The sequence below is a fragment of the Mustelus asterias genome, chromosome 29 (assembly GCF_964213995.1).
Source record: "Mustelus asterias chromosome 29, sMusAst1.hap1.1, whole genome shotgun sequence".
NCBI lineage: Eukaryota > Metazoa > Chordata > Chondrichthyes > Carcharhiniformes > Triakidae > Mustelus > Mustelus asterias.
Window position 1 is genome coordinate 24,507,813 of NC_135829.1, and position 18,708 is coordinate 24,526,520.

The following is an 18,708-nucleotide window of genomic DNA, read 5'->3' on the forward strand; positions in this document are numbered from 1 at the left end:
GGTTCTTTACCCAGAGGGTGGTGAGGGATTGGAATGCCTTGCCAGCATCAGTAGTAAATGCGCCTAGTTTGGGGGCGTTTAAGAGATCCGTAGATAGGTTCATGGACGAAAAGAAATTGGTTTAGGTTGGAGGGTCACAGTTTTTTTTTTTTTTAACTGGTCGGTGCAACATCGTGGGCCGAAGGGCCTGTTCTGCGCTGTAATGTTCTATGTTCTATGTTCTATGTTCTATAATTATAAATGTTCCTTTATCACGTGCACCTCTAATTTCCTGTTTAAAGCCATTTCCAACAGCGCCACTACAGGTTTGGAGTCTAATATTTTTTGTCCCTTAGTGCTTCTCAGCTTCACCCATGTAGATTCCACATCATCAGAGCTAATATCTTTTCTCACTATTGCGTTAATTTCCTCTTTAACCAGCAATGCAGCTCCATCACCTTTTCCTTTTTGTCTCATCCTTTCTAAATACTGAAGACCCCTGGATGTTCAGTTCCCATCCTGGTCACCCTGCAGTCATGTCTCCATAATCCCGACTGTATCATACCCATTTTCATCTATTTGCGCGACTAATTCATCCACTTTATTGCGAATGCTATGCGTGGCCTCATTTGATTCTGGTCCTTGGTTTCTCTGCCTATCACTTTTCTTGTTCTCCTTATTATTTTTTGTTCTTGTCCTTGATTCCACCTCCTCTGACTCCTTGCATAGGTTCCCATCCCCCTGCCATTTTAGTTTAAACCCTCCCCAATCACTCCAGCAATACTCCTCCTAGGATATCAGTCCTGGTCCTGCCCAGGTATAACACATCTTGTTTGTACCAGTCCCACCTCCCCCAGAACCAGTCCCAATGTCCCAGGAATCTGAAACCCTCCCCATGACACCTTCTCTTCAGCCATGTATTCATCCGATATATCCTGCTGTTTCTACTCTGACTAGCACATGGCACTGGTAGTAATCCTGAGATCGCTACCTTTGAGGTCCGACTTTTCAACTTACTGCTCAACTCCCATATACTGCTTTTAGGACTTCATTTATTTTTTACCTATGTCATTGGCACCAATGTGTACCACAATCACTAGCTGTTCACCCTCCCCCTCCAGAAAGTCCTGTAACTGCTCCGAGACATCCTTGACCCTACCACCAAGGAGGCAAGTTACCATCGTAGATTCTTATTTGTGGCCACAGAAATGCCTATCTATCCCCCTATATAACTAACGTATTCTCTCACCTTTTACTCCTCCCCTGTGCAGCAGAGCCAACCATGGTGCAACGAATTGGGCTGCTACTGCTTTCCCCTGCTAGCCATTCCCCCCTAACAGTATCCAAAACGGTCTGTCTGTTTTGTAGGGGAATAGCCATAGGAGATTCCTGCACTGCCTGCTTCGTCCTCTTGCTCTGTCTGGTGGTCACCAATTCCAGAATCATTTGAAATTAGAAATTTGAATCGCTTTGTCAGATGGTTCCCAGCCCAGCGCAATTGCCCAGGTGAAGTTAACACTGCTGGACAATTGTTAGATAAACCCTGATGTGGGAACTTGTAGGAATTTCCCAGCACATCTTTGGGGTACACCCCCAAATCCTTTGTTGGGGAGCCACAAAATTATGGCCCATTGCCTCTCTGTCTGTTGACAACTCTGTGTCAGCCAATGACTTGAAGGTAGAGCGGGGGAGTGGGGGGGACATAGGGAAGAACTCACATCAAACAGTCCAAAGATGTGCAAGGTAGGTGGATTAGCCATGGTAAATACGCAGGGTTACGGGGATAGGGCAGAGGGGAGGGCCTAGGTGGGATGAGTTAGTGCAAACTTGATGGGCTGAATGGCCTCTTTCTGCACTGTAGGGACTCTATGGTTCTATCATAAAAAACAAAAGATATTTATTCAGTAAACATGACTTCTATAAACAGCAAACAGTATACAGAGTCTACTTTTTAAGAAGTCTTTACAACCTAGGGTAACAGAACTTGTGATGGAAACTACAGCAGAGTCCCCTGATAAAAGCAGAATTAGTTCCCCAGAAAAATGCAGTTAGTGGAGGATAGTTACATACAAATGATTTACCTAAAATCAATCCCAATTATTTACAGCAGTGTAGTCTGCAGCATTGATGGTGGAATTAACCAACCAGCTCCATCCTGGACAGGAATAATGGTGGCTTTGTATACAACTCATTGCAGCTTTATCCCTCCTCTTCCCAACCCAATGGGAAACTGGCAGGCTCAGGCTATTTTACACCCTGCCTGGTTTTTAAAGTTAGGTGACACTTTAGGCATTTGATCGTTACTACTGACAACAGTATAGTCAAATTTGCTATGTTTAAACCTGCTGTCTCTTGGTGATATCAAAATTTGTTTTTTCCATTGTATTTAAGAATGAGTTTTCCTCAGGTTCCGCTGAAGTGGCATTTAACAGCACAACCTGCTTCACATTGGTTTTGCTAGCCTGCAATAGTGAGCTAGATTGAGAGGCTGGCAGGAAGGTACGCTTTTGGAACCAGGCCAGAGATGGAGAATGGAGAGCAGTGAGAACAAAGAACAAAGAACAATACAGCACAGGAACAGGCCCTTCGGCCCTCCAAGCCTGTGCCGCACATGTGCCCAACTAGACCATTCATTTGTATCCCTCTATTCCCAGTCTGTTCATGTGGCTATCTAGATAAGTCTTAAACGATCCCAGCGTGTCCGCCTCAATCATCTTGCTTGGCAGCGCATTCCAGGCCCCCACCACCCTCTGTGTAAAATACGTCCCCCTGACATCTGTGTTGAACCTTGCCCCCCTCACCTTGAACCCGTGACCCCTTGTGTTCATCACCTCCGACTTGGGAAAAAGCTTCCCACTGTTCACCCTATCTATGCCATTCATAATTTATATGCCTCTATTAGGTCACCCTTCATCCTCCGTCTTTCCAGGGAGAACAACCCCAGTTTACCCAATCTCTCCTCATAGCTAAGACCCTTCATACCAGGCAACATCCTGGTAAACCTTTTCTGTACTCTCCCCAAAGCCTCCACGTCCTTCTGGCTGTGTGGCGACCAGAACTGGACGCAGTATTCCAAATGTGGCCTAACCAACGTTCTATACATCCGCAACATCATATGCCAACTTTTATATTCTATGCCCCGTCCAATAAAGGCAAGCATGCCATATGCCTTCTTAACCACCCTCTCCACCTGTGCTGCCATTAAGGATCTGTGGACTTGTACACCCAGGTCCCTCTGTGTGTCTATACTCCTGATGGTTCTGCCATTTATTGTATGGCTCCCCTTTACATTAGATCCACTGAAATGCATCACTTCGCATTTATCTGGATTAAATTCCATCTGCCATTTCTCCGCCCAATGTTCCAGCCTATCTATATCCTGCTGTATTCTCTGACAATGTTCAGCACTATCCGCAACTCCAGCAATCTTTGTGTCGTCCGCAAACTTACTGATCACACCAGCTACATCTTCCTCCAAATCATTTATATATATCACAAACAGCAGAGGTCCCAGTACAGAGCCCTGCGGAACACCACTAGTCACAGACCTCCAACCGGAAAAAGACCCCTCCACTGTTACCCTCTGTCTTCTATGGCTAACACAGTAAGAGTTTTAACAACACCAGGTTAAAGTCCAACAGGTTTATTTGGTAGCAAATGCCATAAGCTTTCGGAGCGCTGCTCCTTCGTCAGATGGAGTGGAAATGTGCTCTCCCTCGACGAAGGAGCAGCGCTCCGAAAGCTTATAGTATTTGCTACTAAATAAACCTGTTGGACTTTAACCTGGTGTTGATAAAACTCTTACTGTGTTCACCCCAGTCCAACGCCGGCATCTCCACATCATGACTTCTATGGCTAAGCCAGTTCTCCACCCATCTAGCTAGCTCACCTTTTATCCCATGAGATTTAACCTTTTGCACCAGCCTGCCATGAGGGACCTTGTCAAACGCTTTACTAAAATCTATATAGGTGACATCCATGGCCCTTCCCTCGTCAATCGTTTTTGTCACCTCCTCAAAAAACTCAACCAAATTTTTGAGGTATGACCTCCCTCATACAAAACCGTGCTGTCTATTGCGAATGAGATTATTCAGTTCTAAATGCACATATATCCTATCTCTAAGAATCTTCTCCAACAATTTCCCTACCATGGACGTCAAGCTCACCGGCCTATAATTACCCAGGTTATCCTTGCTACCCTTCTTAAATAACGGGACCACATTTGCTATCCTCCAATCCTCTGGGACCTCACCTGTGTCCAGTGAAGAGACAAAGATTTCTGTTAGAGGCCCAGCAATTTCATCTCTTGCCTCCCTGAGGAGTCTAGGATAGATGCCATCTGGGCCTGGGGATTTGTCTGTCTTAATGTTTCCTAAAAAACCTAACCCTTCCTCCCTTGTAATTGAGATTTTTTCTGACGGGTCAACACATCTCTCTGAGACACTACCAGTCAACATGTCCCTCTCCTTTGTGAATACTGATGCAAAGTATTCGTTTAGGATCTCTCCTACTTCCTTTGGTTCTAAGCATAATTTCCCTCCTTTGTCCCTGAGAGGTCCGATTCTTTCCCTAACAACCCTCTTGTTCCTAACGTATGTATAAAATGCCTTAGGATTCTCCTTAATCCTGTCTGCCAAGGACATTTTGTGACCCATTTTTGCCCTTCTAACTCCCTGTTTGAGTTCTTTTCTACTTTCTCTGTATTCCTACTGTGCTCCATCTGTTTTTAGCTGCCTGGACCTCATGTATGCCTCTTTTCCTTTTTGATTAGACCCACAATTTCACTGGTTATCCACGGCTCTCGAATCCTACCTTTCCTATCCTTCCTCTTTACAGGCACATGCCTGTCCTGCAGTCCTATCAACTGCTCCTTAAAAGATTCCCACATGCCAGATGTGGATTTACCCTCGAACAGCCTCTCCCAATCAACAGCCACCAAATCCTGCCTAACCCGGCTGTAGTTAGCCTTCCCCCAATTCAGCACCTTACCCATAGGGGAAACACTCATCTTTTTCCATCACTATCCTAAAGTTTACAGAATTGTGGTCACTATTTGCCACATGTTCCCCTACTGAAACTTTGATGACCTGACCGAGCTCATTCCCCAGTACTAGGTCCAGAATAGCCCCCTCTCTAGTTGGACTGTCAACATATTGTTCCAAAGAACCTTCCTGTACGCATTTTATAAATTCTTCCCCGTTCAGGCCCCCAGCCCTAAGCGATTTCCAGTCTATACAAGGGAAATTAAAGTCTCCCACTACAACAACCCTATTTTTTCTGCACCTGTCCAGAGTCTCCTTACATATCCGTTCCTCAACTTCCTGTGGGCTGTTGGGAGGCCTGTAGTATACCCCCAGCATAGTGACTGCGCCCTTCCTGTTTCCGAGCTCCACCCACAGTGACTCGTTACCTGACCCTTCTAAATTGTCCACCCTCCGTACTACTGTAATATGCTCTCTAACCAGCATTGCGACTCCCCGACCACTCCTAGCCCCTCCTCTGTCTCGCCTAAAACACTTATACCCCGGAATATTCAGCTGCCAGTCCTGTCCTTCTTTTAACCAAGTCTCCGTCACTGCAACCACATCTAAGTTCCGTGCAAGCATTAAGGCTCTAAGCTCGCCTGTCTTGCCCGTGACGCTCCTTGCATTGAAGCAGATGCACTCCAGACCTCCAGGCCCACTGAGGTCATCCTCCCCAGAATGCTCTTCCTCTTAGATAGCCTTGTCTTGGCCCCAACCTCGTCCCCAACCTCTATGCTTATTGACCTATTGTTCTGATCCCCACCCCCCTGCCACATTAGTTTAAACCCACCCGAATCACACTAGCAATACTCCCAGCTAGGATATTTGTGCCCCTCCAGTTTAGGTGTAACCCGTCCTTCTTGTACAGGTGCAATCCTCTCTTGAAGACTTCCCAGTGATCCACGAATTTGAAACCCTCCCTCCTGCACCAGTCCTTTAGCCACGCGTTCAGCTGTACAATCTCCCTGTTCCTAGCCTCACTAACACGTGGCACTGGGAGTAGTCCAGAGATCGCTACCCTAGAGGGAGGGTTCAGAAGGGTTGGGTGATGGGAGGAGTGATGGAAAGGTTGATGGTGGAGGATTCTGGCCAGAGGAAGATCAGAATGAAGAGAGCAGGTCTGACCACAGGGATTGGTTTAGATGGCAAACTGGACACAGCAGGTGAGAGGACCCTGGTGGTAACAATTCTCTCTCTCTCTCACCTCATCCCCACCCTCACTTCCCCCGATCCTCCATTAGACAATTGCGTCTAATAGCTTAAAGAACAAAGAAAGACCAGAAAAATTACAGCACAGTAACAGGATCTTCGGCTTCCAACCCTGCACCGACCATGCTGCCCGACTGAACTAGAACCGTCTACCCTTCCAGGGAGTGCACCCATCTTTTCCCATCCTATTCATGTATTTGTCAAGACGCCCCTTAAAAGTCACTATCGTTTCTGCTTCCACTACCTCCCCCAGCAGCGAGTTCCAGACATCCACCACCCTTTGTGTAAAAAAACTTGCCTTGTACATCTCCTTTAAACCTTGTCCCTCAGGAGTGGAGCCAGAAGTTGCTGATCCATGTGTTTCAGGGTCAGAGACCCGCCCATTGCAACTAAACAAAAAGAATTCAGCCCAGTGACTGAATAGTCTGTTTCAGTGATGTTGATTAAGGGTTGAATATTGGCTAGGACACTGGGAGACTGCCCTGTGTTTCTCTGAATTGACCCATGGGATATTTTCCATCTATCTGAGAGGGAGGACAGTGTTTCTTTGGAAAGATGTCAACTCCCACAATGCAGGAGTGTCAGCCTAGATAATGTGATCAAACCTCTGGAGTGAGGCTTGAATGCACCATCTTACATCCCAGAGGTGAATGCTCTATCCACTGACACTCAGTTCAATAGCAAGAACTGAACTGATAAGATCAGACAACAATAAATAAGATTGTACCCAGATTTCCCAATGAGTAAAACGCAATTTACAACTAACAGGATCGATTGAAAAATATTGATTAAGAGGTAGGACTTGGCTTAGATTGTCCAACAATATTATAGTTCAATTGGCATATTTGAAGTACTGAACTTGTGTCTCTGTTGTCTCAGTTAACTTAAATAAAAAAATAGCAGTGCCAGGCTGCCAAAGAGGTTCTCTCTGGTTAAGTTTATTTTGGTAAGTTCTTTTTTCTGGATGACTCAGATTTTCCGGAATGCTTGCCTGGGACAAGGCTCCATTTCAGCATTGTGAAAGAGAGGAGTTTTTGTGAAATCTGTATTGCGATGGCAAGTTTAGAAAGGGGTTGATTTGGTGTCCCTCTAACCCATACCATGGGACTTCAAAAAGATGACTTCATTTATTTGAACATTTTTCAAACTCGCTGGTATAAAAACAAATCGGGTCGATTGCTAACCACATCTGACAGCAACTTGATCAGAGGCTCCAAGCAGTTCTGCTGACTACTAGTTCCCTCCTTTCACTTTATATATCTATCCAGTGGGTCAGAGGCAGTTTCAGAGCCAGGACATATGCAGCCTGTGTAAAGAACTGACTCTTAAAGCTCCTGTTCAGATTATTACACCCAAGAGAGCCCTGTACACGGAGTCAAATACCCTCCAAGAAGTATCCTGTATCCACTCTCTCTGCATAAGATGGAAACTCACTTGTAGACCATGGAGATTGCCTCTCAGTTAATATTACGAGATGTGTTGATGTCGTTCTGTGTCAGTACCAGCTCACAGGGGAAGTCAAACAGCTTGAAAGTACTTGAGAAATGCATTAAGCAATGAAAAGGTCATTGCAGTCTCAGTACACCCAACAACATTGATACAACGCATTGCTAAAATTCAACTTGGTCATTTGGTCGCTGTGAACTATATATTCTACATGGATGTGTGTGTTATAAGACATGGAACTGTTGCTGAAATTATGTTTATTTCAGAAACTTTACCATAGTGCACAAGGGGTTCAGTCTGTACCTGGGGCACAGAGGGTTCGGTCTGTACCGGAGACACACAGGGTCCAGTCTGTACTCAGGGCACAGAGTGATCTGTATGTACTCAGGGCACAGAGGGATCTGTCTGTATTCGGGGCACAGAGGGATCTGTCTGTACTCAGGGCACAGAGGGATCTGTCCGTACTTGAGGCACAGAGTGATCTGTCTGTACTCAGGGCACAGAGGGATCTGTCCGTACTTGAGGCACAGAGTGATCTGTCTGTACTCAGGGCACAGAGGGATCTGTCCGTACTTGAGGCACAGAGGGATCTGTCTGTATTCGGGGCACAGAAGAATCTGTCTGTACTTAGGGCACAGAGGGATCTGTCTGTACTCGGGGCACAGAGGGATCTGTCCGTACTTGAGGCACAGAGGGATCTGTCTGTATTCGGGGCACAGAAGAATCTGTCTGTACTTAGGGCACAGAGGGATCTGTCTGTACTCGGGGCACAGAGGGATCTGTCCGTACTTGAGGCACAGAGGGATCGGTCTATATTTGGGGCACAGAGGGATCTGTGTGTACTTGGGGCACAGAGTGATCTGTCTGTATTCGGGGCACAGAGGAATCTGTCTGTACTTAGGGCACAGAGGGATCTGTCTGCACTCGGGGCACAGAGTGATCTGTCTGTATTCGGGGCACAGAGGGATCTGTCTGTACTCGGGGCACAGAGGGATCTGTCCGTACTTGAGGCACAGAGTGATCTGTCTGTATTTGGGCACAGAGGGATCTGTCTGTACTTAGGGCACAGTGGATTGAGTCTGTACCAGGGACACAGAGTGTCTATTCTGTAAACAGAGCAGAGAGGGTCCAGTCTGTTCCTTTGGGTAGAGGAGATACAGTCTGTTCCCCCGAATAGATGGGGTGCAGTCTGTACCCTCGAGTAGAGGGGATGAGGCAACCGGTGCCCAAGGCTGAACAGACACTTCCTGTAACTTGTGGGCTAGTGGGCACAGACAGCACAGTGATGGGTGGGGGGAGAGTTTTTTTGCTGCTTTACTGGGATGTGGGGACTGCAATGGCCCTGGGGAGTGATTGAGGTTCTGGGCACTAAAATCCATTTTATATACCATTGGGAGAGGGTAATTGGGGTGAGTGTGAGTTACGTCCAATTTTGAGATGCGAGGCTCCTGGGTATGGAGCAGGGAGGGGCTGGGGTGGCAAGAGGTGACTCAGTGGTGTTGGGAAATGGGGGTGGGGATGGGCATTGGGTTTCAGGGCACATGAGATGATATTGGGGATGGGGGTAGTGAGATGGGTTGGGTGATGGAACTGATGGGAATAATTGGGGTGCCTCGGAAAAACAGCCAGCATAATCAAAAGTCCCACGCACCCCGGACATTCTCTCTTCAACCTTCTTCCATCGGGAAAAAGAAACAAAAGTCTGAGGACACACACCAACTGACTCAAGAACAGCTTCTTCCCTGCTGCCATCAGACTTTTGAATGGATCTATCTTATATTAAGTTGATCTTTCTCTACACCCTGGCTATGACTGTAACACTACATTCTGCACTTTCTCCTTTCCTTCTCCTAAATGTACTCTATGAACAGTATGTTTTGTCTGTATAGCGCACAAGAAACAATACTTTTCACTGTACACTTGTGATAATAATAATTAAAAGTCAAATCAAATCAAATAGGTGGGTAATGTGGTGGACGTTGGGGGTGATGGAGGTATTGGAAAGGGGAATTGGGGTGATGGAAGGGTATTGGGGAGCGGTATTGGGGAGAGGTATTGGGGAGATATATTGGGGAAGGGTAACAGGGAGGGGTATTGGGGAGAGATATTGTGGAGGGGTATTGGGGAGGGGTATCAGGGATGGGTATTGGGGAAGGGTATCAGGGAGGGATATTGGGGAGGGGTATCAGGAAGGGTTATTGTGGAGGGGTGTCAGGGTATTGGGGAGGGTGGCAGTGGGGGCCTGGCTGTCTTTGCTCTCTCTATGTCTGGGGTGAAGTTGGGAGGGTGATCGGGCTGATGGGGTGGGTGTTGGAGGTTTTGGGTGGGTGTTGGGAAGGGTGCTGTGTTGGGTGCTGCGGTGGGTGTTGGGGAGGGTGTTGGGGTGGGTGCTGGGGTGGGTTTGGGGTGGATGTTGGGGAGGGTGTTGGAGTGGATGTTGGGGAGGGTGTTGGGGTGGGTGTCGGGGGTGGGGGTTGGGTTGGATGTTGGGGTCGGTGTTGTGGTGGATGTGGGATGGGTGTTGGGGTAGGAGTTGGGGTGGGTGTCAGGGTGGGTGTTAGGGTGAGTATTGGAATGGGTGCTGGGGTGGGTGTTGGGGTGGGTGCTGGGGTGGGTGCTAGGTTGGGTGGTGGGGAGGGTATTGGGGAGGGTGTTGGGGTGGGTGTTGGGGTGGGTGTTGGGGAGGGTGTTGGGGAAGGTGTTGAGGTGGGTGTTAAGGTGGATGCTGGGGTGGATGTTGTGGAGGGTGCTGAGGTGGGTGCTGGTTGGGTGTTGAGGAAGGTGTTGGGGAGGGTGTGGGGTGGGTGCTTGGTTGGGTGCTGGGGAGGGTGTTGGGGTCGGTATTGGGTGGGTGCTGAGGTGGGTATTGGGATGGGTGCTGGTGTGGGTGCTGGGGTGGGTATTGGGGTGGGTGTTGGGGTGGGTGCTCTGCAGGGTGCTGTGGTGGGTGTTTTGGTGGTTGTTGGGGTGAGTGTTGGGGAGGGTGTTGGGTTGGGTGTTGGGAGGGTGTTGGGGTGGGTGTTAGGGTGGATGTTGGGGTGGATGTTGGGGTGGGTGCTGGATGGGTGCTTGGTTGGGTGTTGAGGAAGGTGTTGGGGAGGGTGTGGGGCGGGTGCTTGGTTGGGTGCTGGGGAAGGTGCTGGGGAGGGTGTTGGGTGGGTGCTGGGGTGGGTGTAGGGATGGGTGCTGGGGTGGGTGTTGGGGAGGGTGTTGGGGAGGGTTTTGGGGAGGGTGTTGGGGTGGGTATTGGGGTGGGTGTTGGGGAGGGTTTTGGGGTGGTTTTTGGGGTGGGTGTTGGGGAGGGTGTTGGGGAGGGTGTTGGGGAGGGTTTTGTAGAGGGTGTTGGGGAGGGTGCTGGGGAGGGTATTGGGGTGGGTGTTGGGTTGGGTGTTGGGAGGGTATTGGGGAGGGTGTTAGGGGTGGGTGTTAGAACATAGAACATAGAACATTACAGCGCAGTACAGTCCCTTCAGCCCTCGATGTTGCGCCGACCAATGAAACCGATCTAAAGCCCCTCTAATCTACACTATTCCAATATCATCCATATGTTTATCCAATAACCATTTGAATGTTCTTAATGTTGACGAGTTCACTACTGCTGCAGGCAGGGCATTCCACGCCCTTACTACTCTCTGAGTAAAGAATCTACCTCTAACATCTGTCCTATATCTCTCACCCCTCAATTTAAAGCTATGTCCCCTCGTGTTAGCCATCACCATCCGAGGAAAAAGGCTCTCACTATTCACCCTATCTAATCCTCTGATCATCTTGTATGCCTCTATTAAGTCACCTCTTAACCTTCTTCTCTCTAACGAAAACAACCTCAAGCCCCTCAGCCTTTCCTCATACGATTTTCCCACCATACCAGGCAACATCCTGGTAAATCTCCTCTGCACCCTTTCCAACAGTTCCACATCTTTCCTATAATATGGCGACCAGAACTGTACGCAATACTCCAAGTGCGGCCGCACCAGAGTTTTGTACAGTTGCAGCATGACCTCCTGGCTCCGAAACTCAATCCCTCTACCAATAAAAGCTAACACACCCTACGCCTTCTTAACAATCCTATCAACCTGGGTGCCAACTTTCAGGGATCTATGCACATGGACACCCAGATTCCTCTGTTCATCCACACTACCAAGTATCTTACCATTAGCCCAGTACTTTGTATTCCTGTTACTCCTTCCAAAGTGAATCACCTCACACTTTTCCACATTAAACTCCATTTGCCACCTCTCAGCCCAGCTCTGCAGCTTATCTATGTCCCTCTGTAACCTACCACTTCCCTCCGCACTGTCTTCAACTCCACCGACTTTAGTGTCATCCGCAAATTTACTAACCCATCCTTCTACACCCTCATCCAGGTCATTAATAAAAATGACAAACAGCAGTGGCCCCAAAACAGATCCTTGCGGTACACCACTAGTAACTGAACTCCAGGATGAATATTTCCCATCAACCACCACCCTCTGTTTTCTTACAGCTAGCCAATTCCTGATCCAAACCACTAAATCACCCTCAATCCCATGTGTCCGTATTTTCTGCAAAAGCTTACCATGGGGAACGTTATCAAACGTTTTGCTGAAATCCATATACACCACATCAACCGCGTTACCCTCATCCACCTCTTTGGTCACCTTCTCAAAGCACTCGATAAGGTTTGTCAGGCACGACCTACCCTTCACAAAACCGTGCTGACTATCCCTAATCAAATTATTCCTTTCTCGTAAAATCCTTTCCAAAATTTGCCCACAACAAAAGTAAGGCTCACCGGTCTATAATTACCAGGGTTGTCCCTACTCCCCTTCTTGAACAAGGGGACAACGTTTGCTATCCTCCAGTCTCCTGGCACTGTTCCTGTGGCGGCCTTCGCGACACACGACAGCGCAGAGTCGCTGAGCAGAAACTGATAGCCAAGTTCCGCACACACGCAGACGGCCTCAACCGGGATATTGGGTTCATGTCACACTATTTGTAACGCCCACAGTTGCGTGGACCTGCAGAGTTTCACTGGCTGTCTTGTCTGGAGACAATACACATCTTTTTAGCCTGTCTTGATGCTCTCTCCACTCCCATTGTTTTGTTTCTTAAAGACTTGATTAGTTGTAAGTATTCGCATTTCAACCATTATTCATGTAAATTGAGTCTGTGTCTTTATAAACTCTGTTTGTGAACAGAATTCCCACTCACCTGAAGAAGGGGCTTAGAGCTTCAAAAGCTTGTGCGGCTTTTGCTACCAAATAAACCTGTTGGACTTTAACCTGGTGTTGTTAAACTTCTTACTGTGTTTACCCCAGTCCAACGCCGGCATCTCCACATCATGACTGTTCCTGTGGACAATGACGACACAAAGATCAAAGCCAAAGGCTCGGCAATCTCCATGTTGGCATGGGTGTTGGGATGGGTGTTTTGGTGGGTGCTGGGGTGGGTGTTTTGGTGGGTGCTGGGGTGGGTGTTGGGATGGGTGTTGGGATGGGTGAAAAGGTGGGTGTTGGGGTGAGTGCTGGGGTGGGTGTTTTGGTGGGTGTTGGGGTGGGTAGTGGGGTGGGTGTTGGGTGGGTTCTGGGGTGGGTTTTGGGGAGGGTGTTGGGGAGGGTGTTGGGCTGGGTGCTGGGGTGGTTGTTGGAGTGGGTATTGGGGAGGGTGTTGGGGGTGGGTGCTGGGTGGGTGTTGGTGTGGGTGCTGGCATGGGTGCCAGTGTAGGTGTTGGGGTGGGTGTTAGGATGAGTTTGGTGTGGGTGTTGGGTTGGATGTTGAGGTGGGTGTTGGGGAGGGTGTTGAGAAGGATGTTGGGATGGGTGTTGGGGAGGGTGTTGGGCTGGGTGTTTTGGAGGGTGTTGGGGTGTATGTTGGGAGGTGTTGGGGTGGGTGTTGGGTTGGGTGCTGGGGTGGGTATTGGACAGGGTGTTGGGTGGGTGGTTTGGTGGGTGTTGGGGTGGGTGTTGGGAAGGGTGTTGGGGTGAGTGCTGGGGAGGATGTTGGGGTGGGCGTTGGGGTGTGTGTTGGGATGGATGCTGGGATGGGTGCTGAGGTGGGTGCTGGTGTGGGTGTTGGTGTGGGTGCCGGGGTGGGTGTTGGGGTGGGTTTTGGGGCGGGTGTTGGAGAGGGTGTTGGGTTGTGTGTTAGGGTGGGTTTGGGGTGGGTGTTGGGGTGGATGTTGGGGTGGGTGTTGGGAAGGGTGTTGTGGTGGGTGCTCGGGAGGGTATTGGGGTGGTTGTTGGGATGGGTGTTGGGGTGGGTGTTGGGGTGGGTGTTGCGGTGGATGTCGTGGTTTTATGTTTGGGAGGGTGTTGGGGTGGGTGCTTGGGTGGATGTTGAGGTGGGTGCTGTGTTCGGTGCTGGGGTTGGTGTTCGGGTGTGCTTTTTTACACAGAGGATGGTGGGGGCCTGGAATGCGCTGCCAAGTAGGGTGGTGGAGGCAGGCACGCTGACATCGTTTAAGACTTACCTGGATAGTCACATGAGCAGCCTGGGAATGGAGGGATACAAACGATTGGTCTAGTTGGACCAAGGAGCGGCACAGGCTTGGAGGGCCAAAGGGCCTGTTTCCTATGCTGTACTGTTCTTTGTTCTTTCAGTGTGCTGGGGAGGGTGTTGGGCTGGGTGCCTGGGTGGTTGTTGGGGTGGGTGTTTTGGTGGGTGTTTAGGTGGGTGCTGGGTTTTATGTTGGGTTGGTGCTGGGGTGGGTGTTGGGATGGGTGCTGGGGTCGGTGTTGGGGTGGATGTTGCGATGGGTGTTGGGGTGGGTGCTGGGGTGGGTGTTGGGGTGGGTGCTGGGGTGGGTGCTGGGGTGGATGTTGGTGTGGGTGCCGGGGTGGGTGCTGGGGTGGGTGTTGGGGTTGGTGTTGGGAAGGCTGTTGGGGTGGGTGATGGGGTGGGTGTTGGGGTGGGTGATGGGGTGGGTGCTGGGGTGGGTGTTGGACTGGGTGCTGGGGTGGGTGTTGGGGTGGGTATTGGCGAAGGTGTTGGGGTGGGTGTTGGGGTAGGTGTTGGGGTGGGTGTTGGGGTGGGTGTTGGGGTGGGTGTTGGGCTGGGTGCTGGGGTGGGTATTGGCGAAGGTGTTGAGGATGGGTGTTGGGGAGGTTGTTGGGGTGGGTGCTGGGGTGGGTGTTGGAGTGGGTGTTGGGGAGGGTGTTGGAGTGGGTGTTGGTTGGGTGTTGGGGAGGGTGTTGGGGAGGTTGTTGGGGTGGGTGCTGGGGTGGGTGTTGGGGTGGGTGCTGTGTTGGGTGCTGGAATGGGTGTTGGAGTGGGTGTTGGGGAGGGTGTTGGGGTGGGTGTTGGGGAGGGTGTTGGGGAGGGTGTTGGGGTGGGTGTTGGGGAGGTTGTTGGGGTGGGTGTTGGGGTGAGTCTTGGAGTGGATGCTGGGGACGGTGTTGGTGTGGGTTTTGGGATGGGCGCTGGGCTGGGTGCTGGTGTGGGAGCTGGGGAGGGTGCTGTGTTGGATGCTGGGGTGGGTGTTGTGTTGTGTGCTGGGGTGGGTGCTGTGTTGGGTGCTGGGGTGGGTGTTTGGGTGGGTGCTATGTTGGGTGCTGTGTTGGGTGCTGGGGTGGGTGTTTGGGTGGGTGCTGTGTTGAGTGCTGGGGAGGGTGTTGGGGTGTGTGCCGGGAGGGTGTTGGGGTGGGTGCTGTGTTGGTGTGGGGTGGGTTCTGTGTTGGGTGCTGTGTTGGGTGCTGGGGAGGATGTTGGGGTGTGTGCCGGGAGGGTGTTGGGGTGGGTGCTGTGTTGGTGTGGGGTGGGTTATCTCTCTCTCTGTCCCGGGTGAAGCTGCTCCGCACACTGAAAGCTGATGGAATTGTGCTGACGGATGAACGTGTCCGCACTAACTCCCCATATACGGTGATGCTGCAAGTCAAATGTTCCCCAGCAACGAATCAAAGGGCTGATGCAGGAGCAAGATTGGCCATAGGGTAGGGAGAAACTCCGACTGCTTCCAAAAAAGTATTAAATGTCCCAAGGAATTCAATCTGCCCTGAGAGGAACATATTTCTCAGGCCGGGACTCGATTCGGTGCACTTCAGCTTAACTCCTGGATCAGCTCGGTCTCTCTCCCTCCTCGCAGCCTTTCCGCACTCCCTCTCTCCTCACTTTTGATATATATTTTGTCTTAGCCCTCTGCAAACAAAGCAGCAGCCATGGACGCCATCAAGAAGAAGATGCAGATGTTGAAGCTGGACAAGGAGAATGCCTTGGACCGAGCTGAACAAGCTGAGGCGGATAAGAAAGCGGCGGAGGACCGGAGCAAACAGGTTGGCCACTTCAACCCCCATCCCCCCCGCCTCAAAACCAGTCCCCCTGAGCCGGCTCCGCTCCCTGCCAGGGAGCCGGCTCCTGTACCAGGAGCACAGGCTCCAGATGTTCCTACCTCACTGGAACAGGCTGTAAATGTACAACAGTTAATGAGTAGAAATTGAAACTCTGCTTTTAGAAAGGGGCTGCTTTGTAGATATTTCCCTGTTTGGGATTCCAGCAATGTTAAATTCTTCCTTATCAATTTCGAGAATCAAACACTGTGGGGATAATTTGAACACAGCGTTTTGGAGTTTAAAATATGTTTTAATACATTTTACAATCTCTGATAGTTTGAGGATGATGCTTTGCAATTGGAAAAGAAGCTGCGTGCGGTGGAGGATGAGAGGGATAAATTCCTGGAAGATTTTAACAAGGCTGAGGAGAGACAGCTGCTCGCGGAGGAGAATGCTGCGAAGGTATTTGTGCCCAGTGAATGGATCTCTCTTAACTTCTTCTGCTTTCTTTTCTCTTTCTCTCCATCTCTCTCTCAAACACTCGACTCCCGATCTGCGCCGAGCACGCCGTCTCTCTCTGCTCTCTCTCTCTCTCTCTGTCTCTGCGCTACCTGCCAACGCCTTGGTGCTGTGCACAACCCCACACACTGTAGTTGGAGGATGAGCTGGTGACCTTACAGAAAAAGCTAAAAGGCACAGAGGACGAACTCGACAAATATTCTGAAGCTCTGAAAGATGCGCAGGAGAAGCTGGAACTGGCTGAGAAGAAAGCTACTGATGTGAGTATAGTGCACAGCTTCATATCTGCAGAAACTGAACTTACACTTCAGTCTTGTCTGATTTCCCTTCACAAATCTCGGTGCATGACAAAGCTCAAAAGTCACAGCGGCTAACCGCACTGTACACTTTGTTTTCTATTGTTTGTGAAGATTTTTCCTCCACTTGTGTAGACAGCGAAACCCCCAAGTTTGCACCTAAAAATACCCCTTGGAGATTTAAGACAAGCTGAGATGTATGTGCATACTATCCTGAGTGGGGTGTGTGTGTATTAATAGCCCAGTACTTTATATGGCATTGAGCTATCTATGTAGGCTAGGGACCTGCCCCCGTGGAGAGGTGAGAGTTGTCCGACAAGGATGTTTAATGTGTTTAACAAACAGGAAAGCTCACTTGTCCCTCACTATTAGCCCACAACTATGCAAATGAGTGGGAATAAAACTGCCTTAGACAGCGAGCACATCACAGAGCTGTCGCCTCCAATGGACGGCCACAAAGATCCGTCCCCCCTAACCTCCCCCCCCCCTCATCTATTTTGAATACGAGTTGAGATTACGTTAGTGAGGGATATTCCTTAAAAGGAAAAGTATGCGGAGTATTCCGAATAGCACTTATATCTCTGGCATTCTGTACAACAAATAACTCGGTTTAACCAGATCACCGCAGCTTTGACACAGCCAAGTTAAATCATTCGAGGGAGCTGTATTAACAAGTGCCACGTGTTAATCCCACTCTAAGTTAGAAGTTATTTACACTATTTTATGTGCTGCCCATGTCCCGAGTATTTCTCAGTTACTCTCCGGTTGGACAGAATGTACAGCAAGATCCCAGCCACTTTATCGCTCTGCCAAGTCCGAGCTGCGGTGGAAATCCTATTTCACACCATCCGGAATCTTTAAAATGTTACAGATTATTTTCAACTCGAGGAGATTGTAGTCAGAAAAATATTTTATTTTAATGTAAGTTCCAAATTGTTGAAATTCGTGTAACAAGGGGAACTCTCTGCTCCTCTCCCAACCACTGTCCACTGTGCCAAGAGTGTGAGCAGACTGTGTGAGATAGGGGAATAGTCTAGATTGGGATGGGAATAAATGTATTGATGGCTGGATGCTGGGATTTTCTGGACGATATCAATCCCTCAATGAAAAAGTCATCAAATGAAGAGGTGGAAAGAAGGCCTTTTTCTCCCATTCTCTTTCACTGGTAATGTTGGCTTCTCTGTTGAAGGATTTAACTCCTTGCTGGTTTGGGACTGAGTGGATCCCAAAACTCCAGCCAAGTGCCCCTTATTCATGTCTTAATCTTGGCTGCAGGCAGCATCAGCCGGACAGGATCATCCCCATCCTTCCCTCACCCATGTGTACGGTTTCAGAACAAGTGGATAAGTTTGTAGCTACCAATTAGTAATTAGAACGGGGGTTGATTCACCCCTCCCCAATTCAGATGGATTATGTTGCTCTCTTGTTTCCTCCTCTCCTAAAGGGAAGAATGGAATGCGGCACGGCATGGTAGCACAGTGGTAGCACTGCTGCTTCACAGCTCCAGGGACCTGGGTTCGATTCCCGGCTTGGGTCACTGTCTGTGTGGAGTTTGCACATTCTTCTCGTGTCTGCGTGGGTTTCCTCCGGGTGCTCCGGTTTCCTCCCACAGTCCAAAGATGTGCGGGTTAGGTTGATTGGCCATGCTAAAAATTGCCCTTAGTGTCCTGAGATGCGTAGGTTAGAGGGATTAGTAGGTACATATGTAGGGATATGGGGGTAAGGCCTGGGTGGGATTGTGGTCGGTGCAGACTCGATGGGCCGAATGGCCTCTTTCTGTACTGTAGGGTTTCTATGACTTCTATGAATGGAATGTTGGTGTTTATTGCAAAGGGAATAGATTACAAAACTGGGAAGTTTTACTCCAGCTGTACAGGACTTTGGCAGGACTACTTGTGGAAGGAATACTGTGCATCTTTTTGCTCTCCTTATTTGGAAAGGGATATAAATGTGACTTATTCCTGAGATGAAGGTGATATCTTATGAAGAAAG

General features: G+C 49.4%; 1 protein-coding gene and 1 long non-coding RNA gene across 2 annotated transcripts in view; one reads left to right on the forward strand and one right to left on the reverse strand.

The window, feature by feature from the left end:
• Nucleotides 1-12,957, reverse strand: part of LOC144480593 (uncharacterized) — a 105,151-nt gene extending 92,194 nt beyond the window's left edge. The window contains exon 1 of the long non-coding RNA XR_013495695.1: nucleotides 12,849-12,957. This is a non-coding gene — a long non-coding RNA (uncharacterized LOC144480593). The remainder of the gene's footprint in view (nucleotides 1-12,848) is intronic.
• A 2,392-nt stretch (nucleotides 12,958-15,349) lies between these two features.
• The window catches only part of LOC144480590 (tropomyosin alpha-1 chain), a 35,397-nt gene continuing 32,038 nt past the window's right edge, over nucleotides 15,350-18,708 (forward strand). Inside the window, exons 1-2 of the mRNA XM_078200219.1 lie at nucleotides 15,350-15,904; nucleotides 16,555-16,680. Coding sequence (XP_078056345.1) covers nucleotides 15,791-15,904; nucleotides 16,555-16,680 — 240 coding nt within the window. The 5' untranslated portion in view covers nucleotides 15,350-15,790. The remainder of the gene's footprint in view (nucleotides 15,905-16,554; nucleotides 16,681-18,708) is intronic.